The sequence below is a fragment of the Macrobrachium nipponense genome, chromosome 11 (genome assembly GCF_015104395.2).
Source record: "Macrobrachium nipponense isolate FS-2020 chromosome 11, ASM1510439v2, whole genome shotgun sequence".
Classification (NCBI taxonomy): domain Eukaryota; kingdom Metazoa; phylum Arthropoda; class Malacostraca; order Decapoda; family Palaemonidae; genus Macrobrachium; species Macrobrachium nipponense.
In genome coordinates, this window is record NC_061087.1 from 13744698 (window position 1) to 13772467 (window position 27770).

The following is a 27770-nucleotide window of genomic DNA, read 5'->3' on the forward strand; positions in this document are numbered from 1 at the left end:
AGTTTCTGATGGAAATCCCCAGACTGCCTAAGTGCGTGCACGTGCACGAATCCTGAAGGATTGCTTCTCGTCCTCCGAAGCGTCCTCCCCGCGCAGGGGTTGGAGCTTTCGGAAGGACTTGCGCCCTCTAAATAGAAGCTTTATAGAAGAGGACGCTTCACGTCCTCTTTCTTTCTCGTTATGCGTTCCAGTGAGAAGTAAGAAGGCGAACGTCGCCTGATCACGTGTACGTCTTTCCACTGAGAAATATGAAAAAGAAGTCTTAGTAGCAGGACGCTTTTGAGAGCGGACATCCGAGCTTTGTTACTGTGAGAATAAGAAGGCGTTCCCTCGCCCCTCGTATTCTCACAGTAGACACACGATCAACCCTTCTCCTGAAGACTGTTTCGTGCAGTCGGATTTCTCTCCGAGATGTATCTCGCTCTTCCCTGAAGGCAGTTTCTCTCGCTTGTTTTGACGCCTGTCAGGAGCGTGACGCTTTTCTGCACGCTTCTTTTGATGCTCGGCTTGGACGGGACGTTCGGATGGACGCCAGGCGCGTGCGGTGGACGCCGAGTGCGCGCCAGTGGATACCGAGCGCGCGCCGCGCACGCCAGTGGACGCCGAGCATGCTCGCTGCTCGCCAGTGGACGCCGAGCGCGCGCGCCAGCGCACGCCAGGTGTGTCGCCTGGCTGAACGTTTCTGTTGAACTCTTCAAGCTCTTGTTTACGATTTGGGCCTCAAGAATTTTTACCTCTACCTTCGGTGATACCTTATACCTCACATGCAAAGAATGTGAAGTAAGCAGTGCTTCAGAGGAAGCTTAAAGTGAACAGACAACTTCGTCTTCGAAACCCAGCAAGACCTCGGGTTTCGTGCATTCAAGAGGTCTCTGTCAATATTATATTGCTTTTCGCAAAGGTGGATGGAGTTAAGGAAAGCTCAAGGGAAGATCTCGTTTTGTCTACCGCAGTCAAGACTTTGCGATAAGGCAGTTACGGGTTATGTAAAGGCTCGATGTCCTGCACGTCAGGACTCTCGGCAACGTTCAGTAGGATTCTTGCAAAGGCACTCATCAAAAGGACGCTCTTCAGGAAAGCGCAAGACAGGACTTTCTTTGCCATACTGCCAATAAATTTTAAGCTTTAGCAGGCATTAGTTGTGATACGGGAGAGGAAGCTGGTTGGAGAGTTTCTTCCTCTTCCCAGGATAATTTTGCAAGCTTTTTAGCCCATCTGAAAGGGTTTTTCAGATGATAGATTTTGTTAGTTTCTAGTCGGGACTACGCTGCCGAATTGAACATCGTCGTTCTAAGCTGCTGTAAGCCCAGTTCTTCTTAACAGGAGATTCTTGCCCCTTCCTCGATTGATACGGGAATCGGAAAAAAAAAAATGCTCGACTTCCTGGATTACGTTTTGTCAATTCAGTGACTTTCCCCCATTGACAATATGCTATCGTTTTGTCAAGTAAGTGGGTATCCCCTCATTGACAAAATATCTCTTTGTCCCGTAAATGGGTTAGTTCTCATTGACAAATCTCATTAACTTGATTTTGCGTAAGCGAATAAGCTCTTATTGACAAGATTCGGAAGAGCTCTCATTCGTCATTCGCAGACTCGTACAAGAAATAGACTTGTAGACTACATCAATGAACGCTTATGTCCATTAACATAAGAAGCTTGAGCTGTCTGCTTCTATTTTCTTAAGTTTTGTTCATGAAACTTGCCTGTCAGATATGTATGTAGCTGTATTTCCGAATTCAGCTATACGTATATATGTCTGCCAGGTAAGTATGAACAAACTTTATTGTGATATAATATCATATTTTGCCTTGCGTTATTTTACTACTGGTTGGTTCAAGTCATATACGCTTGCTGTAGTTACCTCTTCGGATGGCAACCGAGAGGTCTGTCTATTATTTTAAGGACATTTAATCGTTACTCCCTGCAGCCTTCCAGGTGTTTCCGATTTATCTTTTACCGTTGTATGGTAGTGTTCTGACGACACAAACGCATCTATATATTTAGCGTTTTCTGTTTCGCTTAAATATACCAGCTTGAGAGTCTCTTTCTGCTCAAAAAATAACGGACCTATTTCTTCGTAGAATAGGGTAGCTGGCAACCCAGACATAAAGTTAAGAGACGACGTTCGTAAGCTGCTGCTGCTGCTGATGTCTGTCCTCCATTCCAACCGAGCCAGTAACTAGATCGTGCGCATGTACATGCGCTGTAGGTTACGTCCTCCTCTCTCCTGCGGGATTGACTGACTAACCGTATCTCTGTGCTGTGCTGGCGGTTACGTCTCTCCTGCGGGGTTGACTGACTAACTGTATCTCTGTCCTACAATCACGGACTTTAGCCTAAGATTGAGGGGATTTCTTACGTGAATGAATAAACGTTGCATTCGTTTTGCCTTACTATGTTCAACAGAGTTATCTCTTAATCCTTTCGGTGCTCGTTACCGCACGGTATAGAACTACGAGTATACCGCAACATTGCACTTTTATATGCTCTCCTGCTTAGGCAAAGCGCAGCCTTATTAGGGAAGTAAGCATACTCGGGGAGGGAATGGATGAGCTTGCTGGGACCATGTTTCCTTCCTGAAGAAGTTTGTTTCCTCAAATAGACTGCAATTCAGACCTCCACAGTTTTTTTTTTTCCTACCGGAAAACTGAAATATTATTCAAGATCTAGGAATGATTCTGAACATCTCTCAGTGCGTCTATCACCTGAGGTGATAGAAAGAAGGTGCCGGACATCTGGATAAGGTTTCAGATGTCCTGGATCTTAATCTGAAAGAAGTAAAAGCAATTCGGTCGTCCCTCCAGTCCTCGAAACGAGTTTTTGGAACCAGTGGTCCAGATCAACTCTGATTTTCCACAGCTCTCTTATCTCTTAAGAATATCTTCTCTCGGTCCCTGTTCGAGTTTACGAGAAAGAGCCTATTATAACAACAGGCGTAGAATGTAACGATCCTCTAGACTCCGTTACAGGATTGCAAAAGTCCGTACGAATCGTCTCGATCGACGGCAGCAACTATTCACTTCCGAGTGGAATCTTTCTTTAGAAGTAAGTTGAGAGTTGTGGAGACTTTAGGGACGCCCTTTCATTCTTCTCTTCGATATGTTGAGGACGAAGAGGCTTCTTCTCTGCTCCCTTATTCTCGATCCGGGATCGGTACCATTAAACGCCATCCTATGATATTGAACGGGGATGGATGTTTAGTCTCTTTTCCCTTTTTCAATCGCTTAGGAAATGTAATAAGAGGATTTATGACGTCACAGGGAGCGACAATGACGCTGATCGCCACATGTTGGCCTTCAGGATCCTGGATTCACAGAGGTCACATACTTCCTAGTTCACTTTCCAAGGACCTTTTCCGAGAGAGTCGGTCTACTCTAACTCGAAAGGTACCTATAACCACCCTCTCGCTCTGAGTCTGACTCTACGTTCAGACTATCGAGATGTTGACAGGAATAAGATTACCGTCTTCCATTTCCGTCTGAAGAAGGGGATAAGCTGGCAGTCACAACTATTAAAGAATACGCAAATATGTTGTTGACTGCCTTTGGGCTCAGAGATTTGCGTCTGTCAAACAACAAAGCCCTTCACGATCTTTGAGTTCTGTGGAATCTCGAAACTCGCTCACCATCTACTTTTTGTCTCACCTGTTTTCTCGGAGTCAGACACTCGTGCGAGATCAGGCGACATATAGTAGCCCTGAGTTTCTTGTTGACGAAGTCGGTTGCGTTTATACACCCCCGTTGATCATGTAACATGAGACCAGGTTGGACTGTCAGGCATTCTTCCTTCGGGACTGAATCGCCTTTTTGCTCCTCGCTCCTTTCTCCTGGCACCAGAAGCTCGAGTCAGGAGTTGATTCGCTGACGACGTTGGGTTGCTTTGATACACCCCCCAAGGTTTGCTTAGATTGAATCGCCCAGGCAGTCCAGACACTCATCCTTCAGCGAAGAATAGTGCCTTATGGTCTTCAGGGTACAGCCTTGCTGTCCTTGATTCGTCTGACTGGTCAACTGGTCGGTCACCTGACTTTAGTACAGACGGACTGACTGTGCATGTCCAGATCGAAGCTTTCAATATGGAACTTAGGCATAGTCTGAAGTTCTTGATGTCAAAGCATTCGAACCTCTCCTACCTGTTAACTTCTTGCATGTGATCAGGAAGGCCTTCTTCTAACCACCCTAGATACGACAAAGAGGGTTAGTGAGATTTGAAGCCATCGTCACAAGTTTTGGCTTTAGAGAACACAAGGCGGTGTGCTCTCTAAGCCTTCCGTTGTGGCCTAAGAATGGAAAGTTTTGTCCTTGGGCCAGGAGCTTGGAAGCAAGGATGGCACAAGTTAGTGGGCAGGAGCCAGAGAGAGTCCTGTGCCCTGTCGGGTCTCTCAAGTTTTATCTACATAAAACTCAAGAAAGTCGAAGTCATTCGGGCAATCTGCAGTGTTCCGAAAAAGACCAGACTTGCCCATATCGAAGAACACCCTGGCTTTAGTGTTAAGGAGTTCTTTCAAAAATGCTCCTTCATTGTGTTTGCACAAAGATTTGAAATCTTTTTATCTGAATGCTCACGAGGTGAGGGCGCGGCCTTGGAAGCATTTCAACAGAGCATGGCACTCAGCAACATCCTGAGTACCATGTTTTAGCGAAGCAACTCCTGTGTTCACTTCACACTCCCTGCGAGATGTGAAGATGGCATATGAGATCTTGCTGCTCGCTAGGGCCATACGTGTCTGCAGACACAATCTTGGGGGCAAGAAGTACCACTCATCCTATCCTGTAGAAAATGGTTAGGAAGAACTCTTAATTTAGTTGTTGAGTTGCCGACAACGGCGACTTCTTAACTCTTAAGCCTTAGTTAACACACCTTAACTTTGGCTAGGTTGGTCAGGTGGTGATATATATATTATATATATATATATTTATTTTACTTCTTAGCCCTCATGGTATGGTCAATATGGTCTAGTCACATTGTGGTCACGCCCCCGTTGACAGATCATCTAGTGGCACCAGCTTTATAGGTCTCTACCTCGCTGGCAACTCTAGTAAAGCAGAAGCAGACTTGGTGACAGTAATCACGAAGTCAGCTATGCTAACAGGTGGAACCAAGATGTAAATCATCTGCATGCATTTGTTTCCCAAAATCCTTCTATTCTGTCCCTTCCCACCTCCAAAGGTGGGATTCAGCTATATATATATCTGACAGGTAAGTTTCATGAACAAAATGATATTGTTATGATACAATAAAGTTTTATTGTAGTGTCTTACCGAACAATTATAGAGCCGTGATTTCCACGAGCGGCAGGATACTAAATTCAAATTTAGCGCGTCGGCGTCGCCAACACTGGTGGTGATGACGTCATCTCCCTCCACTCGCGGGAGAACCAGGTACAACTGCCCAGGTGAATCCAATTCTTTTCCTGCCGGCGTCCGGTGAACATCGGTGGTCGGTGCGGTTGGATGACTTTGCTTCGCTTTTTTTTCTGGTGGAATTGATCTTCGGAATTGGTGAAGTACTCTTTTTTGGCGTTGTTGTTATTTTGCTTTTTATTTAGGCGTTGCCATGTCGGATTCTAGTCCGTCGGGAGTTAGGTTTTGCATCTCAGGATGTAAAACTAGATTATCCAAGTTAGAGTATGATTCTCACACTAAATGTGGTTAAGTGTAGGGGACGGTTTGATTCAGCAGATCGAACATGTACGAGTGTAGTGATTGGACCTGATTCTCAATGGAAGTTTTTTAGTTCATAACTCGGAGAAATTAGCTAAAGACAGAATTAGAAAAGCAGCGCTTAGGGAAAGTAGACTTAGCTCTGCTTCGTCTTGCGATGCATCTGTTCCTTCTGTTCTCCTCAAATTGTTATGTCTCCTTTAACTACACCTCCTATTCCTCCTACTAATCCCACTTCTCCGGCTTCCCGTGTGTTTCTTCCGACACCATTGCCAGTCTGGAATCGAGGTTAGATCAGAAATTTTCGGTACTAGCGAATACGGTTTTTGCAACTTGGTAATTCAGTTAAGACGTTTTTGGAGAAAGCGGCCTCAAAGGTAGAGTTGTAGTTGAGGGTGCGTCTGTCTGTCCTGACACGTCTCCTAGACAAAGGTCACTGTCCAGCTCCCCCGCACCGGGGAGAAGACATACCGGAAGTCCAAGGGAGTCGATCGGGATTTGCCACAGACAGGCGCCTCTCTTGTTGAGCCTGTTGCGCCTCAACAGGGCTCGGTTAAGCGTTGGAAAGGTGTTGCGGTCAGACGCCTTTCGAATGATTCAAGCGATTCGTTCTCCTCCGGGTCGCGCGGCGCTCTTGGCGAGATTCGCCCGTTTCGTCCCTTAAAGAGGCGTTCAGGCGCCGATTCTTCGCCTCCTCCAGTCAAGCGGTATAAGGAGCCTGAGAGTAGGGTTGCGCGCGGCCGTTAGCGGCTCGTTCGTCGCCTCAATCTGTGCCTTTTTTCGGCTCCATCTACTAGTAGAGATTGTGGTTTTAGCGCTGTAGCTAGCAGTTCTAAGGGTGTTTCTTTAGGCGCTTTTTCGTCTGTTACGCCTGATGCGCCTGTTTCGCCTCGAATTTCGGCGGCTCCGAGCGAGGCGCAAATAGTTTTTTTCCGCCTCCTGCTGACATTTAGGCTCTTCCAAGCCTTCGTTAACTGTTTTGATTCGTCTCTGGCGCCTTTGCGCAAGCAGTTAGAGATGTTAACCAACTGGATGAATGAGTCCAAGGGTGGTTCGAAACCTTCAGATCCGGTTGTAGTTCCGTCTACTTCTTCGGCGGTATCGGAGAATGAAGAAGAAGTAGAGGAGGAGGATTCACATCACCTCTCCGTGTTATTCACGTCTCCTTAGATTTCTTCTGGTATCTATCCAGATTATTTTGAGAAAGCGGCTCCGCGCTCCCCAACTTCGACTTTTTTGATGAGGAGGAAACTTCAGACCCTCTCCTCCCAAAACTTGTTCTATCTAAAGCGGTTAGACATTCGTTGAAAGAGACGGAGAAATGGATGTCTATGAAAAGAGACTTAGGGAAGGCTCTTTTTGCTTACCCTCCCTCTAAGTTTGCTTCGTAAGAAGGTATAGGTTTTATGTAACTGGGAAGCTCCTTCTCTGGGAGTTTCTGCCTCCTCCCAGGGAGACTTCTCCAGTTTAATCGACTCCTCTAGAAGATCTGCTTTCGCCGCGGCGAAAGTTTTCTTTACAGCGCCTGAGTTGGACCACGTTGTAAAGAATCAATTTAAACTTTTGGAAGTCTTTAGCTTCCTTGATTGGACTATTGGCGCTTTAGCGGGCAAGAAAAAAAAATCGAAAAGACTGTCCTTCTCTTTCCCAGGAGTTTTCAGCGGAGGATTGGATTGGTGTTCTGTCCTGTGCGGACAAATCCATTAGGGAATGGATGTGATGAGTTAACTTCGCTCATCGCCTTTGGTACCCTTAAGAAAAGGCAACTTTGGTGCTCCTTTGCTTCTAAAAGGGTTACGTCCCAACAGAAGTCTGCTCTCTTGTTTGCTCCTTTTGTGAAAGATAACCTCTTTCCAGACGATGTAGTGTTGTCAATTTCGTCTGCGCTAGATAAGAAATCTACTTCGGATTTACTGGCACAGTCTACTAAGAGACCTAAAGAGCTCCTGTGGAGACTGTTCCTTCGGTTTCTCCTCTGGCCCAAGCGCCTTTTCGAGGGAGAAAACCCAAGCGCTTCTTTCGGCCGAAATCGAATTTGCAGACCTCAGTCTAAGGCCTCGGCCAAGGTTAACAAACCTTCCAAATGAAAGCTCGGTTCTTCATGCACCAGTGGGAGCCAGGCTGGCTCTGTTTTGGGAGGAATGGGAAAACAGAGGAGCAGAAGCCTGGGTAGTGCAGTACTCAAGTTCGGCTATCGTATTCCTCTCGTTTCACCTCCCTCGCTCTCACCTGTGCCCAATTCCATTCCAGGCATACTCTCCGGGCTCAGACAAATTTCTGGCGCTAGCCGCAGAAGTGGAAGCGCTTGTTCTCAAAGAAGCGATAGAACAGATAGAAGGGGATTTTCCTCCAGGCTTTTACAATCGCCTTTTTGTAGTTCCCAAGTCATCAGGGGGCTGGAGGCCGGTTTTGGATGTGAGCGCCCTGAACTTGCATGTCCATAAAACAAAATTTCATATGGAGACCACTCGGTCGGTTCTGGAAGTCCATCAGACAGGGGGATTGGATGGTCTCTCTGGACATGCAAGACGCTTATTTTCACATTCCGATACATCGCGAATCTCGGAAGTACCTGAGGTTCATGTTCGAAGGCAAGGTGTTTCAATTTCGGGCGCTTTGCTTCGGACTAGCGACCGCTCCTCAAGTTTTCACCAGGGTTCTATCCCCGATAGGAAGCTGGCTAACACATATTAGGAGTAAGAATCTCCCTCTATCTGGACGATTGGCTTCTCCGGTCGGAATCAGAGAGTCGGTGCATGAAGGACCTTGGAACAACTCTGGATCTTGCCAGAAAGTTAGGAATTCTGGTCAACAAACGAAGTCCCAGTTGGTTCCATCTCAGAGCATCCTTTATTTTGGGGATGATTCTGAATGCTCAAGTTTTTCGGGCTTTTCTGTCCCCGAAGAGGGTTCAAGGCTGGTCTGGAGACAGTTCAGGAGTTCTTGGACAAAAAGGTAAGTTCTGCCAATCAGTGGATGAGGCTCCTGGGCAAATTGACGTCAGTGGAGAAATTTGTGACGTTGGGAAGACTGCACATGAGACCTCTGCAGTTTTTTCCTGAGAGCCTCTTGGTGCAGGAAGACACAACCAGACTCGATTACCTTTCCTGTCACAGATCAAATAAAAGAGGACCTAAGGTGGTGGCTCTCTCGAGCAAGGTTGGAAGAATGGTTAGATTTACGACCCATCCTCCCGAACCTACAGTTCTTTTCCGACGCATCGGACACAGGTTGGGGAGCCCTACTGGGAAATCAACGGACTTCAGGAGCTTGGTCGGAGAAGGAGAAGAAAGTTCCACATAAATGTAAAGGAACTGTTAGCAATTTTCTTAGGGCTCAGACAGTTTCGGAGCTTAGTAGAAGGCCGAGTAGTGGCAGTGCATTCCGACAACTCCACGGCTCTCTCGTACGTGTGCGGAAACAGGGGGGACTCAGTCTTTCTCTCTGTACGAAGTAGCCAAGGATCTCCTCCTGTGGCGTCAAAAACGAAGCGAAGGTTTCCAGCTAGTCCCGAGATTGTTCCGGGAAAAGATGAACGTCCTGGCGGACGAGTTAAGTCGTCAACAGCAAGTGTTACCTCTGGAGTGACTTTGGACAACAAGATTTGTCAGAAACTTTGGCGCCTTTGGGGACGACCGTCAATAGCCTGTCGCGACATCGAGGAACAACCGTCTTCCTCTCTTTTGTTCTCCAGTCCCAGATCCTCTAGCTTGGTCGGTGGACCGCAATGCTGTTGGATTGGTCGGGTCTGGAAGCTTATGCATTCCCTCCTCGGTCTAATAAGAGAGGTGCTGAACAAGTTCATGTCGCACAGCAATGTAAACGCTAACGTTAATCGCTCCCTTTTGGCCCAGGAAAGAGTGGTTCCCGGACCTTCTCCAGTTGTTAGTAGACTTCCCCAGACTTCTTCCTCCAGAGAAGTGGCTTCTCAAACAACCTCACTTCAAGAGGTTCCACCAAAACTTGTCCGCTCTAGCTCTGACAGGGTTCAGACTGTCCGGAATCTTGTCAGAGCGAAAGGATTTTCAAGAAGAGCTGCAGAAGCTATCGCTCGTTGTAGGAGAGAGTCTTCTAACAAACTCTATCAAGGAAGTGGGAATCTTCAGAGAGTGGTGTAGAAGTGCTAAAGTCTCTACTTCTGCGACCTCTTAACAGAAATAGCAGATTTTCTTCTATTTGCTTAGGAAACTCTAAGAAAACTGGCTCCTTCGACGATCAGAGGATATAGAGCCATGCTCTCTTCGGTTTTTCGACATCGAGGTTTGGATATTTCCTCCAATTCAGATCTGTCGGACCTCATTAGGTCTTTCGAAACCACTAAGCTCCCGCAAGATACAGTGGCTTGGAACTTAGATGTGGTGCTTAAGGTCCTCATGGGGCCACCTCCGTTTGAGCCTTTGAAGTCGGCTTCCTCTAGGAACTTGGGACTAAGAAGGGCCCACTCTTTCTTGATTTGCACTAGCTTCTGCTAAGGCGTGTCAGCGAATTGCACGCTATGACAAAGAGTCGGTTCTCTCAAGGCAATGCTGTATTTTCGGTATCTTTGACCTTTCTAGCCAAAAATGAGATCCTTCTAATCCTTGGCCGAGGAGTTTTGTGGTAAGGAACTTATCTGATTTGGTTGGACATGAGGAGGAAGAAAGGCTCTTATGTCCAGTCAGGGCTATTAAGCAGTATCTGTTTGCCACTAAGGGTATCAGAGGACAATCTTCTAAGCTCTGGACCTCGGTTCAAAATCCCTCTCGTCCTCTTTCTAAGAATGCTATATCGTTCTTTATTAGAGAGCTTATCAGGGAAGCTCACTCGCAGTCCGAGAACGACAATCTTTCCGTTCTGAGAGTTAAAGCTCACGAGGTTAGAGCAGTGGCAACAAATTCTTTAGCATCAGAAAGAATTTATCTTTAGCTTCGATTCTTCAGAGCACGTTCTGGAGATCGAATTCGGTTTTTTGCGAGTCCATTATCTCAAAGAGATAGAAACGGTTTTCGAGAATTGTAAAACGTTAGGTCCGGTGGCGGTTTCTGGCATGGTGTTGGGAGAAACGGCACAGGGGTCGTCACCTCTATGCTAACTTTTCACCTTGAATAGGTTGTCGAGTTCAAGGGAAGCTGGGGGTACTGAGTACCTGGGATACTCACCAGTCTGTTAGGTCAGATTTTACAATGGTTGGGTATATATGTTTTTAAATCTGGTGTTGTGACAAATGTTTTGTATGATTGAATTTCTGGTCTTAGCCCAGGGCAAGGGCAATCTTTGTTGTTACTATCCTCCGTCAGTCAGCCTTGACTCGCTTGAACTACGGAAGGATTCCACTCCTGTAGAGGCTAACTTTGGGCAAATTCCAATTCCTCTACAATAGTAAGAAGAGCACCGACCAGAGGCAGTAACAGTCTGCTGTAGCTCTCTTACAAGGTAAGGTACAACAGACACCTTGAGTGTTACTGGTATTGCAATAAATGTAACCATTTAAAAAATACTAGTGGTCCATCGAATCCCACCTTCCCATAAATGTGTAATCAGCTCTATAATTGTTCGGTAAGACACTACAATAAAATGAAATTTTCATTATAAAATGAAGTTTTATTGTATACTTACCGAACAATTATGATTATACCCACCCTCCTTCCCCTAGGGGTGGACGGACGGGCAGAAAGAATTGGATTCACCTGGGCAGTTGTACCTGGTTCTCCCGCGAGTGGAGGGAGATGACGTCATCACCACCAGTGTTGGCCGACGACAGACCGCGCTAATTTGAATTTAGTATTCCTGAAGCTCGTGGAAATCACGGCTCTTATGTCGGTAAGGATACACTAAAAACTCATTTATAAGAACATTCATTTTGTTCATACTTACCTGGCAAGATATATATAATGCAAGTACCAAACCACATCCACTCAGGAGACAGTGGAAATAAAAATTATGAATAGAAAATGGGAATGGTTCCTGATACCCGCCTCCCAGCGGCGGGAATGGGTACTAACCACCTGGCCGACCACTGCGTGTGTCGGAAGTTTTATAAATTCTGTCAGACTTCAGAAAATACAGCTATATATATATCTGCCAGGTAAGTATGAACAAACTTTATTGTATCATAACAATATCCTATTTTACTCCTTTAATTTGTTTTGTTTTTTGGGTTAGTCAAGTTAATCTGTACTGTAAGAATGCTTAGTTTCAAGGTTATGATAGTTACTGTATATCAATTTATCCGATAGGTTTTGAGTTTGTTGTTTCCTCTGTTTTGTACACTAAAATGGCACCTCCGACTGACTGACTGATTGAATAACTGAAGCAGAGTACCTTATTCTAAATATCTTTACACATTTGCTTCAAATAACCTTTGATTACCTTATTCTTCATAACTTTATATGTTTGCCTTAAACAACCTTGATTATATGTTGAAAGGGAATGTGCCAGACAATTTGCAGCCAAGTCATTTGCCTTTTTTTTTTATTATACATTCTTACATTTTCTTTCTGTTTACTGTTCATTTTTATAGTTTGGGATATGAGCATCTAATGCACAGATTTAGGAAACTTTTGTGTGAAGTATGTTGTACTGTATATGTGGTTCTTTGTTTTTTTGAGTATATACATATTTTGTTTACAGTACTGTATATAGTATATATAATTTATTCATACACTTTCCTACATTAGGAAAATATTACAATACTAACTTTTGTGCAGGGTAGGTATTGCTTACTCATGTCATGAGGTTTGCTAAACCTCTGAATGTATGCAAAGTCACTCTTGCCGAATGGTTCTTATTGTAGTCTTAACAGACATCAGTGTGGTTGGTTTTGGCATTGTGTGTGTTACTGTTTGATATTGATCACTGTTTGTTTTTATTTTGGGTGAATTGTAGATTTATAGTTATATATTAGGAGCCATATTGAACTGTGCTTTAAGTTATTTAACACTTTTAACAATAATTTTATGCAAATTACTTTCAGGCGGAAAGACTGAGTGCAGGAAATAAAAGCCAGATTGATGAGAGATATGATGCACTAAAAGCTCTTAGTCAAGCTTCTTCAGCTTTGGCCCTCACTGAGACATTGATAGGTAAATTACCCTAATTACTTTTTCAAATTAATTAGTTATGGTAAAGGAATGGTATTAAAAAAGACCTTTTGATCAGCGTGATTTGATAATTTTTTTTTATTTAAATGATTAATAATATTACTTTTAAATGGGACAGTGGTGTAGACAAACTATTTTGCTAAAAACTTTCACGTCAGTGGGGTCTCAGCACAAGTAAGTGTGCATAAAGATGCCTATGTCAGAAATTCATTGGTGAGATTGAGTACTTATCTATACCACCATACAATGAAGTAGTATCATGAAGACGTTATTACAGTGCTATTATTTGAGCCAACCTTTCCAAAAAGAATACAGTGATTACAAATCTGTATACAAAATATACTTAACAGGCTTAATGAAGATAATGAAATTGGAACAACTGAATGACAGTGAATGTGGAATATTGGTCTGACTTTTTAAATGTCATTTATAAAGTACTACAATATTAGTAACTTGACTTTTTTTATAAGAGTGAAATTACAACACAAGACTGTAATTTCGTTTCTTTTATATATAAAATTGTTATACAGTGGTACCTCGTGATACGAAAGGCTCAACTTACGAAAAACTCAAGATACGAAAGCAAATACGAAAAATTTTACTGCTCTACATATGAAAATTGTTCAAGATACGAAAGTTTGTTGCTGTAAAGTCCAAGATTCGCCCGGACCACTGATAACAATTTTGAAACTAGCACGCCACCAACTGAGTAGACTCGCCACCATCCTCCCGCTCTCCCATTGGTTCCTGATGCTAGTCACTGCCATGAGATCCTTCTCTCCTATTGGTCAGCATCCCTCACATGATGCATCTACGTAGCGGTGGGCTTCTTTGGCCACTGCACGGTATATCATCTGTATCGTACACACGCGGTATTCGTTCGTTCTAACGATTTCGTTTATTAACGTAAATTCGTTAGTGATTTTGTTGTAGTATACTTTATCGTGTTGTGTGAGAACTTTACTACATACGTATACGTACTACATAACATAATTACGTACAGTATATACGTAGTCATGGGTCCCAAGAAAGTTGAAATTCACGGAAAGAAGAGGATGTTCTCTTTGGAGACGAAGATGGAGATTATCAAGAAGTATGAAGCTGGTATGCGATTCAGTGTGATCGCCAAGGAATATGGCCAAAATCCGTCTGCAATAGGCACTATCCTTAAGCAGAAGGATGTCATCAAAGCAGCTACACCTTCCAAGGGCGTCACTATTTTGTCCAGCAAGAGGACCCATGTGCACGATGAAATGGAAAGGCTTCTTCTTGTCTGGATAAAAGACAAAGAAATCGCTGGCGATACGATAACGGAGACGGCAATCTGCCACAAGGCCAGCGCTATTTTCGGCGATCTGATTGCCCAGGCCGAAGACGACGGAGGAGAAGGGACATCAACGCCAACCCCAGACTTCAAGGCTTCCCATGGGTGGTTCGAGAAATTCCGTAAACGGATTGGCATCCATTCAGTGGTGCGGCATGGGGAAGCAGCCAGCTCGGACACGAAAGCGGCCGAAGCCTTTAAAAAGACATTCGACGAGATGATGATCAAGGAAGGCTACAGTTCTCAGCAAGTCTTCAACTGTGATGAGACTGGCCTTTTTTGGAAAAAATGCCTCGTCGGACGTACATCACGCAGGAAGAGAAGAAGCTACCCGGGCATAAGCCTATGAAAGACAGGCTTACGCTCACACTTTGTTCCAACGCCAGTAAGCCCCTACTTGTCTATCGTTCCGAGACTCCTCGGGCCTTCAATGTCCACAAAATGCGTAAGGAGAAGCTTCCAGTGATGTGGAGGGCTAATTTACCGAGTGGGTAAATCTGTGTTTCGGCCCGATAGTGAAAAAATTCTTGGAAGAGAAGCGCCTCCCTCTGAAATGCCTGCTGGTGTTGGACAATGCCCCTGCTCACCCTCCTGGCCTCGAGGAAGATATCCTAGCTGAGTATTCCTTCATCAAGGTTCTTTATCTTCTGCCTAACACCACCCCTCTCCTCTAGCCCATGGACCAGCAAGTGATATGAAACTTCAAGAAGCTGTATAAGAAAAATCTTTAAAAAGAGATGTTTCGACATCACCGATGCCACAAACCTCACCTTGCGTGAATTTTGGAAGGAACATTTCGATATCGTAATACTATGCATCCAACTCATTGACCAAGCTTGGCAGGAGGTTTCGAGGCGAACCTTGAATTCCTCGTGGAGGAAACTCTGGCCTGATGCCGTATCCGCCCGAGACTTCGAGGGATTCGACGTGGGCGAAGCTGGTGCTGCAGATTCAGAAACAGTTGACGATCCCGAAACGGTTTCGCAACCATCTTGACGAGATCGTTGGACTTGGCAAGTCCATGGGGCTGGTCGTCGACGAGGACGACATCAATGACCTTCTCGAGGAGCACCAAGAGGAGCTTACGACGGATGACCTGAAGGAGTTGGAGGCCATGCAACATAACGTCGTTCAAGAGGAGTTCTCTAGCAGCGGCGAGGAGGACGACGACGACTCTATGACAATGGCAGAAATTAAGGATGTTCTAGCTGCTTTTCCTAAGGTACAATCATTCGTAGAAAAGACACCCCGAAAAGGCTTACACAGGTCGTATGCTTGCATAGTTCAATGACGTTTGCCTGAGTCGTTTCAGGAGCATTGTCAAAAGTAGGCAGAAGCAAGCTTCCTTGGATCGTTATTTTTTAAAGAGACCTTTAGTAGGAGTAGTAAGCAAAAAGGAAGAACCAAGTGATACTACTAAAAAACAGAAAGTTGAAAATGGTGAAGAAGTTGAAATTTTGTATAAAAAAAAATTTAAAAATCAAAAAAAGAAAAAAAAAATTGTTATTAAGTTTTTTGTAAAGTTGAGTGTTACAGTTTTGTTTATGTGTTTCGTAAAGTTTAGTTTATGTTTTCCTTACATTTTTTTATGTTTCGTAAAGTTAAGTGTACGTACGTATCTGCCGTTTGTCCTCCTCCTCTGTCGCCACTTTTGGAGATAGCCTCACTCGAAAGGTAATCTCTACATACGTACGTATGTACATACAGTTTTGTTCATGAAACTTACCTGTCAGATATATATATATAGCTGTATTTTCTGAAGTCCGACAGAATTTTAAAAACTTCCGACACACACAGTGGTCGGCCAGGTGGTTAGTACCCATTCCCGCCGCTGGGAGGCGGGTATCAGGAACCATTCCCATTTTCTATTCATAATTTTTCTGTCGCCAGTGCTGAAAACACCTGTTTTCAGTACCTCCGTCTTAGGATTTTGGAAACTTCATTGCCGCTAAGTATCCTAATTGTCTTTTGATTTATTTACTTGGATTTGTGGCTAGGCATACGCTATCTTAAATTGATTTGAATTTGATTCATTTTTGCATAAAATATCTGAATCTAGTTAGGCTAGTTTCAGACGGGGTTGTCTGCAAAGATAGGGTGTGGCTACCGAAAGCTTCGGTAGATCCACACTTGGTATGTACGAGGGGTATGGGTCTTGCTTCTTTGTTGAGATTTGTTATGTAAGGAGTGTGAAGACTTTTGTTCTATTCCGTAAGGAAGACGTATGATCGTATGTACGCAATTAAATCAGTAAACATGTCTAATTCCGTAAGGAAGACGTATGATTCGTATGTACGCAATTAATCAGTAACAAAAGTCAGGGTAGTGAACCTGCTAACCTTCCTGTAGACTTTATTTTGCCTAACCCTGTAGTATGGCCTACGGGCTATGAATATGTCTACGAGAGGTGCTCGCTCTCCTTCATTGCTGTGAAGTGCTACTTCTGTAATTGTTACTCCTAACCCTGCAGTGTTGCCTTCGGGCCCTAAGCAGTGTCTGTAGAGGAATTGCCCTTTCTCTGATACTCTTTCGATTCGTAACTTAGAATCGAAAGTGCTTGCTTTAGAGAGTAAAAGTGAAGTGCAGAAGTGCAGTGATACCCCTTGTGTAGTGGAGGGTGCGTCAGATCGGCCTCGTTTCGCCTCTAGGCTGGGACCTCTGCTTGACTCCCAGGACCCGGGGAGGGAGCATGTCGAAAGCCTAAGGAGGGTTACAAGGAACCCCCACCCCCACCGATCTGGCGTGCCTTCGGCAGTTTCTGATGAAAATCCCCAGACTGCCAAAGTGCGTGCGCGTGCACGAATCCTGAAAGATTGCTTCTCGTCCTCCGAAGCGTCCTCCCCGTGCAGGGGTTGGAGCTTTCGGAAGGACTTGCGCCCTCTAAATAGAAGCTTTATAGAAGAGGACGCTTCACGTCCTCTCTCTCTCGTTATGCGTTTCAGTGAGAAGTAAGAAGGCGAACGTCGCCTGAACTCGTGTCCGTCTTTCCACCGAGAAATACGTAAAAGAAGTCATAGTAGTAGGAAGCTTTTGAGAGCGGACGCCCAAGCTTTTTTACTGTCACAATAAGAAGGCGTTCCCTCTCGACTTGGACGGGACGCTCGGATGGACTCCAGGCGCGCGCGGGTGCACGCCAAGCGCGCGCCAGTGGGACGCCGAGCGCGCGCGCCAGTGGACGCCAAGCGCGCTCCAGTGGACGCCAGAGCCGCCGCGCCAGTGGGACGCCGCGCGCGCGCCAGTGGACGCCGCCAGCGTGCACCAGCGCACGCCAGGTGTGTCGCCTGGCTGAACGTTTCTGTTGAACTCTTCAAGCTCTTGTTTCAGATTTGGGCCTAAAGAATTTTTACCTCTACCTTCGGTGATACCTTCTACCTCACCTGCAAAGAATGTGAAGTAGGCAGTGCTTCGGAGGAAGCTTAAAGTGAACAGACAACTTCTTCGAAACCCAGCAAGACATCGGGTTTCGTGAATTTAAGAGGTCTCTGTCAATTAATATTGCTTTTCGCATAGGTGGATGGAGTTAAGGAAAGCTCAAGGGAAGATCTCGTTTGCTCTACCGCAACCTTTGCCATTCTGCCAATAAATTTAAGTTGCCACTACCGCAGTCAAGACTTTGCGATAAGGCAGTTACGCGTTATGTAAAGGCTCGATGTCCTGCACGTCAGGACTCTCGGCAACGTTCAGTAGGATTCTTGCAAAGGCACTAATCAAAAGGACGCTCTTCAGGAAAGCGCAAGACAGGACTTCCTTTGCCATACTGCCAATAAATTTTAAGCTTTAGCAGGCATTAGTTGTGATACGGGAGAGGAAGCTGGTTGGAGAGTTTCTTCCTCTTCCCAGGATAATTTTGCAAGCTTTTTAGCCCATCTGAAAGGGTTTTTCAGATGATAGATTTTGTTAGTTTCTAGTCGGGACTACGCTGCCGAATTGAACATCGTCGTTCTACCTGCCGTAAGCCAGTCTCTTAACAGGATTCTTGCCCCTTCCTCGTTTGAGACGGGAATCGGAAAAATTAAATGCTCGACTTCCTGGATTACGTTTTGTCAATTCAGTGACTTTCCCCCATTGACAATATACGTACTATCGTTTTGTCAAGTAAGTGGGTATCCCCTCATTGACAAAATATCTCTTTGTCCCGTAAATGGGTTAGTTCTCATTGACAAACATCTCATTAACTTGATATTGCGTAAGCGAATAAGCTCTTAATGACAAGATTCGGAAGAGCTCTCATTCGTCATTCGCAGACTCGTACAAGAAATAGACTTGTAGACTACGTCAATGAACGCTTATGTCCAATAACATAAGAAGCTTGAGCTGACTGCTTCGATTCTCTTAAGTTTTGTTCATGAAACTTGCCTGTCAGATATGTATGTAGCTGTATTTCCGAATTCAGCTATATATATGTCTGCCAGGTAAGTATGAACAAACTTTATTGTGATATAATTTCATATTTTACCTTGCGTTATTTTACTTCTGGTTGGTTCAAGTCATATACGCTTGCTGTAGTTACCTCTTCGGATGGCAACCGAGAGGTCTATTGTCTATTTAAGGACATTTAATCGTTACTCCCTGCAGCCTTCCAGGAGTTTCCGATTTATCTTTTACCGTTGTATGGTAGTGTTCTGACGACACAAACGCATCTATATATTTAGCGTTTTCTGTTTCGCTTAAATATACCAGCTTGAGAGTCTTTCTGCTCAAAAAATAACGGACCTATTTCTTCGTAGAATAGGGTAGCTGGCAACCCAGACATAAAGTTAAGAGACGACGTTCGTAAGCTGCTGGCTGCTGCTGTGTCTGTCCTCCAGTCCAACCGAGCCAGTAACAGATCGTGCGCTGTCATGCGCTGTAGGTTACGTCTCTCTCTCCTGCGGGATTGACTGACTAACCGTATCTCTGTGCTGACGGTTACGTCTCTCCTGCGGGATGACTGACTAACTGTATCTCTGTCCTACAATCACGGACTTTAGCCTAAGATTGAGGGGATTTCTTACGTGAATGAATAACGTTTGCATTCGTTTTGCCTTACTATGTTCAACAGAGTTATCTCTTAATCCTTTCGGTGCTCGTTACCGCACGGTATGGAACTACGAGTCTACCGCAACATTGCACTTTTATATGCTCTCCTGCTTAGGCAAAGCGCAGCCTTATTAGGGAAGTAAGCATACTCGGGGAGGGATGGATGAGCTTGCTGGGGACCATTTCCTTCCTGAAGAAGTTTGTTTCCCGAATAGACTGCAATTCAGACCACAGTTTTTTTTTCCTACCGGGAAACTGAAATATTATTCAAGATCTAGGAATGATTCTGAACATCTCTCAGTGCGTCTATCACCTGAGGTGATAGAAAGAAGGTGCCGGACATCTGGATAGGGTTTCAGATGTCCTGGATCTTAATCTGAAAGAAGTAAAAGCGATTCGGTAGTCCCTCCAGTCCTCGAAACGAGTTTTTGGAACCAGTGGTCCAGATCAACTCTGATATTCCACAGCTCTCTCATATCTTAAGAAGTATCTTCTCTCGGTCCTTGTTCGAGTTTACGAGAAAGAGCCTATTATAACAACAGGCGTAGAATGTAACGATCCTCTTCAGGTTCGTTACAGGATTGCAAAAGTCCGTACGAATCGTCTCGATCGACGGCAGCAACTATTCACTTCCGAGTGGAATCTTTCTTTAGAAGTAAGTTGAGAGTTGTGTAGACTTTAGTGACGCCCTTTCATTCTTCTCTTCGATATGTTGAGGACGAAGAGGCTTCTTCTTCTCTGCTCCCTTATTCTCGATCCCGGGATCGGGGTTACCCATTAAACGCCATCCCTATAGATATTGAACGGGGATGGAATGTTTAGTCTCTTTTCCCCTTTTTCAATCGCTTAGGAAATGTAATAAGAGGATTTATGACGTCACAGGGAGCGACAATGACGCTGATCGCCCCATGTTGGCCTTCAGGATCCTGGATTCACAGAGGTCACATACTTCCTAGTTCACTTTCCAAGGACCTTTTCCGAGAGAGTCGGTCTACTCTAACTCGAAAGGTACCTATAACCTCTCCGCTCTGAGTCTGACTACGTTCAGACTATCGAAATGTTGACAGGAATAAGATTACCGTCTTCCATTTCCGTCTGAAGAAGGGGATAAGCTGGCAGTCACAACTATTAAAGAATACGCAAATATGTTGTTGACTGCCTTTGGGCTCAGAGATTTGCGTCTGTCAAACAACAAAGCCCTTCACGATCTTTGAGTTCTGTGGAATCTCGAAACTCGCTCACCATCTACTTTTTGTCTCACCTGTTTTCTCGGAGTCAGACACTCGTGCGAGATCAGGCGACATATAGTAGCCCTGAGTTTCTTGTTGACGAAGTCGGTTGCGTTTATACACCCCTGATGATCGTGTAACATGAGACGAGGTTGGACTGTCAGGCATTCTTCCTTCGGGACTGAATCGCCTTTTTGCTCCTCGCTCCTTTCTCCTGGCACCAGAAGCTCGAGTCAGGAGTTGATTTGCTGATGACGTTGGGTTGCTTTGATACACCCCCAAGGTTTGCTTAGATTGAATCGCCCAGGCAGTCCAGACACTCATCCTTCAGCGAAGAATAGTGCCTTATGGTCTTCAGGGTACAGCCTTGCTGTCCTTGATTCGTCTGACTGGTCAACTGGTCGGTCACCTGACTTTAGTACAGACTGACTGACTGTGCATGTCCAGATCGAAGCTTTCAATATGGAACTTAGACGTAGTCTGAAGTTCTTGATGTCAAAGCATTCGAACCTCTCCTACCTGTTAACTTCTTGCATGTGATCAGGAAGGCCTTCTTCTAACCACCCTAGATACGACAAAGAGGGTTAGTGAAATTTTAAGCCATCGCCACAAGTTTTGGCTTTAGAGAACACAAGGCGGTGTGCTCTCTAAGCCTTCCGTTGTGGCCTAAGAATGGAAACCCGTTTTGTCCTTGGGCCAGGAGCTTGGAAGCAAGGATGGCACAAGTTAGTGGGCAGGAGCCAGAGAGAGTCCTGTGCCCTGTCGGGTCTCTCAAGTTTTATCTACATAAAACTCAAGAAAGTCGAAGTCATTCGGGCAATCTGCAGTGTTCCGAAAAAGACCAGACTTGCCCATATCGAAGAACACCCTGGCTTTAGTGTTAAGGAGTTCTTTCAAAAATGCTCCTTCATTGTGTATGCACAAAGATTTGAAATCTTTTTATCTGAATGCTCACGAGGTGAGGGCGCGGCCTCGGAAGCATTTCAACAGAGCATGGCACTCAGCAACATCCTGAGTACCATGTTTTAGCGAAGCAACTCTGTGTTCACTTCACACTCCCTGCGAGATGTGAAGATGGCATATGAGATCTGCTGCTCGCTAGGGCCATACGTGTCTGCAGACACAATCTTGGGGGCAAGAAGTACCACTCATCCTATCCTGTAGAAAATGGTTAGGAAGAGCTCTTAATTTAGTTGTTGAGTCGCCGACAACGGCGACTTCTTAACTCTTAAGCCTTAGTTAACACACCTTACTTTGGCTAGGTTGGTCAGGTGGTGATATATATATTTTTAAAATATATATATTTTTATTTTTAACTTCTTTAGCCCCTCATGGTATGGTCAATTATGGTCTAGTCATATTGTGGCCACGCCCCCGTTGACAGATCATCTGGAGTGCACCAGCTTTATAGGTCTCTACCTCGCTGGCAACTCTAGTAAAGCAGAAGCAGACTTTGGTGACAGTAATCACGAAGTCAGCTATGCTAACAGGTGGAACCAAGATGTAAATCATCTGCATGCATTTGTTTCCCAAATTCTTCTCTTCTGTCCCTTCCCACCTCCAAAGGTGGGATTCAGCTATATATATATCTGACAGGTAAGTTTCATGAACAAAATGATATTGTTATGATACAATAAAGTTTGTTCATACTTACCTGGCAGATATATATAATCAAGTACCCACCCACCTCCCCTCAGGAGACAGTGGAAATAAAAATTATGAATAGAAAATGGGAATGGTTCCTGATACCCGCCTCCCAGCGGCGGGAATGGGTACTAACCACCTGGCCGACCACTGCGTGTGTCGGAAGTTTTTAAAATTCTGTCGGACTTCAGAAAATACAGCTATATATATATCTGCCAGGAAAGTATGAAAAAACTTTATTGTATCATAACAATATCATATTTCTTGTATACCAGGTACACTAATAGTACACTTTATTTACAGGTATATTAGCAGTACGTATTAAGTTAGGTATTGAATGGTCCAAATTGTTGTAGTATTTCATTGTTTATAGGTTAATTTAGCTTTTTTATGAAATTTACTGGGGTGTTTTTGGAGGGCTTGGAACAGATTAGCCATTTTACATGTAAAATGCAGTCCAAGATACGGAGGCCGCCTCAGAATGGATTAATTTTGTATCTCGAGGTACCACTGTACTATATTATCAAAATTTTGAAACATTTGGTTGCAAAAAATTTGAAATGTTCATTTGTAAATTCTTTAAAACATTTGCATGTGAAATATTTGAAATAGCTGTTTGATTGTTGACTATAACATAGTATTGAAACCTACTTTTCAGGTCCATTAAAGATCCCACCTGTCTCACAGGAAGTCATTGACGAGGTTGTATGTAACATGGAAAAGAAGAAATCTTCCCTGTCATTTATCTATAATGGCAGTGTTCCAGAAAAAGAAAGGAATGCTAGTAACAAAAATCCCACCGTTGAAAGCATTGTACAAGCTACTGAAAGTAATGCAACCCCAGACTCAGTACTTTTTAATTCCTCTATTAGTGGGAAAAACAGTATTAGAAGTACAATTTATGGAACCAAAATTCCAGTGAGCTCACTGTCATCTGTTCTTGAACCTGATATACATAAGATTTCCAGAAATGGTAAGGTATGTGACTCAAATTCTGTGCCACACATTCAGATAAACAGAAACAAAACAAATATAATAGATGTGAAAGGTAGCAGTGGTGATCCAGATATACAAATTGGAAGAATGGCCTCCTCTAGGGAGGGCTTAAGTGCTAGCAGGGTGATTGCTGTTCCTGTTGGAATGAGCGATCATGGACCTGTAGAAGTGTACAAGGAAGTTCATCCTTATCCAGCTAGCTCTATTACCACTGTTGTTGAAAGATGCTCATACATTGGTCAGACACAAGTAGGTATGCAGCCTCCTTCAGGAATGAAGAAACGCAAAAAACTTAAAAATAAAAAGGGCAAGGAACCTTATCTCTCGCATTCATCTTTGGCAAGTGGGTCATCGGCATGCTCTTCAGTTGCCAGTGATTGTACTGTGGTATCAAAGAATAGCTCTGAGCTGACACCCACCACAAGAAGTGTAACATCTTCATCTAAATTGAGTCTTAATGACTCTCGAAGTGATTGTGGAGGTCCTGTAAGTAAGCCTATACTATCAGTAGCAATTATGCAAATGCGTCAAGCTTTGGAGTCGGTTTCTAATGTTTCTGATAATCGTTCTGATAAGTCCAGTGGTGGAGGGTTAGAAATTGCCTCCAATTTTTCAGATACTTCTTCAAACCTTTCAACACTTTCAGATCTTAGTGGATATGAAGATGAGTATATTAGAATTAAGAAATTAGTGTCTGATGCTGTGATTCCTCCTGAGGATTATAAAAAACTTCTTGATAAAACAAATGCCAAATCCCAAGTGTCAAAGCCTGTGCCTTCTGTAGATTATGAGAAGATTATTCGTGATTTACATGCTCAAAAGGAAGACTTAGAAATTCAATTGCATAGACTGTCCATACAAGTCCAAAATGCTGTTAGAGAGAAAGAGCTGTACCAGCAGCAATTAGAATTAATGAATACTAAAATAACAGAAACAAATCAGAAACAGTATTTTGAAGTTTTGAAACAAAGAGCCAACTTAGAGGGCCAATTGGAAATGTTAAAGCAAGAACTAGAAAATTCAGTTTATGAAAAGAGTCAGCTCCAGGCAAAAGTTACTGATTCCCTGAAAGAGGTTGAAACTTCAAAAAGTGTAGCTGCAGGAGCAAAAGAAGCTGAATCTACTATGAGTGCAAGATTGCTAAAATTTGAAGATGCAAATAAGGACTTGGAAAAACAGCTAAAAAGAGCTAATGATGAGCTTGAAAAAATTAATAGAGAGTTTGAAAAGACAACCGATGATCTTGCAGCTGCTCATGATAAGAATATAAACTTAGAGCAGTGTGTGATGCAATTACAAGAAAAAGACAGCTCTATGATGGCAGAAATAAAAGGGCTTAAGTCCCGAGTTACCCTCCTACAAGAGGAATGTCAGACACATATTCAGGCTGAACACAAAGCAGAATCAGTTTCGTGTAAACTTTCTTCTGAATTAGAGGCTGCACAGAAATCAAGTCTCTGGTATCAGGAACAGTTGCACTTGTCTCAGACAGCAAGATCAAGCTTGCAACAAGAATTGGTAGAGGCTAGGTCAAGTGTTGCCAAACTTACATCAGAAAAAGAGGCACTTGACCTGAAAGTACAAACCCTTGCACGTGAAGCAGAAGATGGACAGGCACGGGCTGTTAGGGAGAAAGCTTCCCTGGTTGCACATCTTGAAGCCTTGCAGGCTGATATGGCTGAACGTGAAGCTTTAGTCTCACAGATGGAACGAGATCGGGGTAATGACACAAAGCTGATGGAGGATAGGCGACAAAGGCTAGAGCAAGACCGACACCGGATTCATACACTTCGTCTTGATCTTTCAGATGCGGAAAGGCAGCTAGAGTCTCTGAAGGATGACCTGAAACACAAATGTTTACTTATCTCAAAATATGAGAAAGAGTTGAAGGATTTAAGAACTTTGGAAGCAGTGAATCAAGAAGTACTTGCAGAAAGAGATGCTCGTATATTAAATCTTGAGCAGGCTCTCAGTGAAAACAAATTGCTTTTAAGCAATGCCCAGCATGATGTGAAGCAGAAGGTCATTCTGATCAGTACCTTGAAGGAAGAAAAATCTAAACTTGAAGTTTCACTTGTAGCAGCTAACAATGAGAAGAGGGAAGTTGATGATGCTATCATCAAAGTTCGAGAAGACATGACAAAGTTATCTTCTAACTTTTACAGAATGAAGCATGACATAGCGGCAAAAGATAGGCAGCTGGAAGTTTTCAAAAAAGAAGTTGAAAATTTAAATCAGTTGAAAGATAGTACAGAGAAAAAATATGAATTGCTTGAATTGAAAATGCAAGATAAAGTTGAGGAAAAGAAATATGCACAAGAGATTGAATCTCTGAAGAAAGAAAGTAAAGAATTACTAGATGAAAAGGTAAGAATAAATAAAGAATTTACTGAGGCCCTGCGCACTCTGAAAACATTGGAAATAGAAAAGAAAGGCTTAAATGAGGCTGTGAGATTAAGAGAAGAGCAGATCCAAAATATGCAAGGAAGCCTTGAGAACTATAGAGAAGCAATTCTTAAAAAGGATGAAGAACTTTATGTCATAAATGAACAGAACTCATTGATGGAAAAGTCATATGCAGAATTAAGACGTAACTGGGATGCTTTAAAGGAGGACAACATAGCTTTAAGGCAAGAAGCTGAAGCTTACACAGAACATGAGAAAGCTCAAAATAGGGAGTTGTTTGATTTGAGAGAGAGTGTGCAGAAGGAAAGAAAATTGAAGCAAAACCTTGAAAAGAAAATGGAGAAGGCACTCAAATCTCAAGAAGAGGATAGGTTAAGAATGGAAAATAAAAAGTCAGATTTAGAAAAGAAAACACAGGAAATGTCTTGTGCACTTAAGAAACTAAAAGAAGAAAATTTAAGATTGCTGGAAGCAACTGAAGAGTTGAAAAGTGACCATGCTGAGGTGTGTCGAGAATTATTGATTGAGAAGGAAGAGAAAGACAAGTTAGAAATTAGATTAAATGAGTGTGTGTCTGAATTTGATAGCTTTAAGCAGGGTTCTGCAAATAGTGCTGAAATGATAAACGTTTTACAAAGTAGCATGGAAGGTTTGTTGAAGGAAAATAATGAAATAACAAACAGGTTGTTATCAGTACAAAATGAAAATCAGGTAAAGATTTCTGAATTAGAGAACTTGTTACAGGTGAAAGAAAAAGGCATAGTTGATGCAAACAAGATAATAGCAGAAAAAGATTTGCTTGTTGTGAAACTTGACCAAGAGAAGGTCCAGTCTTCAGTCCAAGTTAAAAATGTTTTGGAAGAAAATGATCAGCTTAAGAAGAAAATACTGCTTTTTGAAGATCAGAATAAGGAGAGTAAGAGTCAACTGGAACATGCGGAGTCTTCAGGTAAAAAGCAAGGGAGGAATAAGGATTTGCTAAAGGAAATTAATATACTTCAGGCAAGATGTCAGGACACAGAAACGAAACTTAAAGAAATGACTAAACAAAAAGAAAATCTACAGGCTGCTATGAAAAATACCAAAAAAGAGAGTTTGTTAATGAAAGCCAAAATGAAGGAGTTTGAGTCAATGAAAGCCAAGTGCAAAGAACTTGAATCATCCAAAGTTAGCAGTCAAGACCTGCAGGCTTTTGAACTTAAATGTACCGAGATAGAATCAAAATTGAAATCTGGAGAGGAGAAAGTATTGTCCTTGGAGGCATCTTTAACAGACAAGGAGCATGTAATTTATGAATTGGAACAGAAAGGGAAGGGTCTGGCTTTACAAATATGCAGTTTGAATGAAGTAAATACAAACTTACAGCTTAAAATTACTGCCTTGGAAGATATTTGTCACAAATCTAAGGAAGAAATTGCCCAATATCAGACTCGACTCAAGGTAGTAGAAAATGATAAAGATGAGTGGATGGTCAAGTATGAGAGCTTGCGTGATATCATACCCGAGCGTGATACAAGCACTCAACCAGCTGTACAGCTTGGCTTTTCAGATAGTCAGGTGCTGAGTAGCAGCCAAGAAAGGCTTTCAGTGCCTCCTCTAGACAGCAGCACGGCAATTAGTAGTGCTCATACAGGTGTTGGATTCTTAGGTGACATGTCAAAAGTAACAATAGCTAATGGTTCCCAGTTTGATAAAACTATGGCTGACCTTCAAGCTCAGGTTAACTTAACTTCCAAAGCCCTGCAAAGTAAAGAACAGCAGATTTGTGAGCTCCAAAACCAGATTAGTTTGCTTCAGTTGGGTGAATGTAGTAGTTCTAACCCAAGTGTTAAGTTGGAGGACCTACATGCTTATAGGGGAGAAATGATACCTATGCATACTCACCAACAGCAAGTACAGTCTCTCTTAGAAAAAGTAAAGGAACTACAGGCTGTGAAAGAATGTATTGGTGCAGCAAAGAAAGAAGTGGTTAACCCAAAGGAAGTTGTTAGTGATGAAGTTCATGAGTTACTGAAAAAAGTAAAGGACTTGGAATCATCTCTTGATTCAAAACAGAACGAACTCGACAAATCTGAAACGAAAATTTCCGAGTTTCAAGAGAAACACAGACGGTACGAATCCAATGTTCGACTGTTGACTAGAAAGCTCAAGGAACACATGAAAGGAAGAAAGTCAGCAGAAAAGGAGATTCAACTTCAAGCAGAAAATCACCAGAGCTTAATGAATGAAGAACATCAGAGGTACTCAGTGCTCAGGTGCAGGTAAGATCCTAAAAGATTTGTTTAGTATAAGGTATAAATAACTGATATGTCTTATGTACTTTCTTTTGATTTTAATGCTCTTTTACTAGAGGTCAGCAGGTGGTATCCTATATAGTGTAAAATATGCAGTTTTATGTTTGGCTGTTT

General features: G+C 43.3%; 1 protein-coding gene across 4 annotated transcripts in view; it reads left to right on the forward strand.

The window, feature by feature from the left end:
* LOC135226192 (golgin subfamily A member 3-like) overlaps positions 1 to 27770 on the forward strand; it is a 107622-nt gene that overhangs the window by 52038 nt on the left and 27814 nt on the right. For all 4 annotated transcript variants that reach the window (XM_064265663.1, XM_064265716.1, XM_064265763.1 and 1 more), the window contains 2 exons: positions 12618 to 12726; positions 22619 to 27623. In XM_064265663.1, the coding sequence (XP_064121733.1) occupies positions 12618 to 12726; positions 22619 to 27623 (5114 nt within the window). The remainder of the gene's footprint in view (positions 1 to 12617; positions 12727 to 22618; positions 27624 to 27770) is intronic.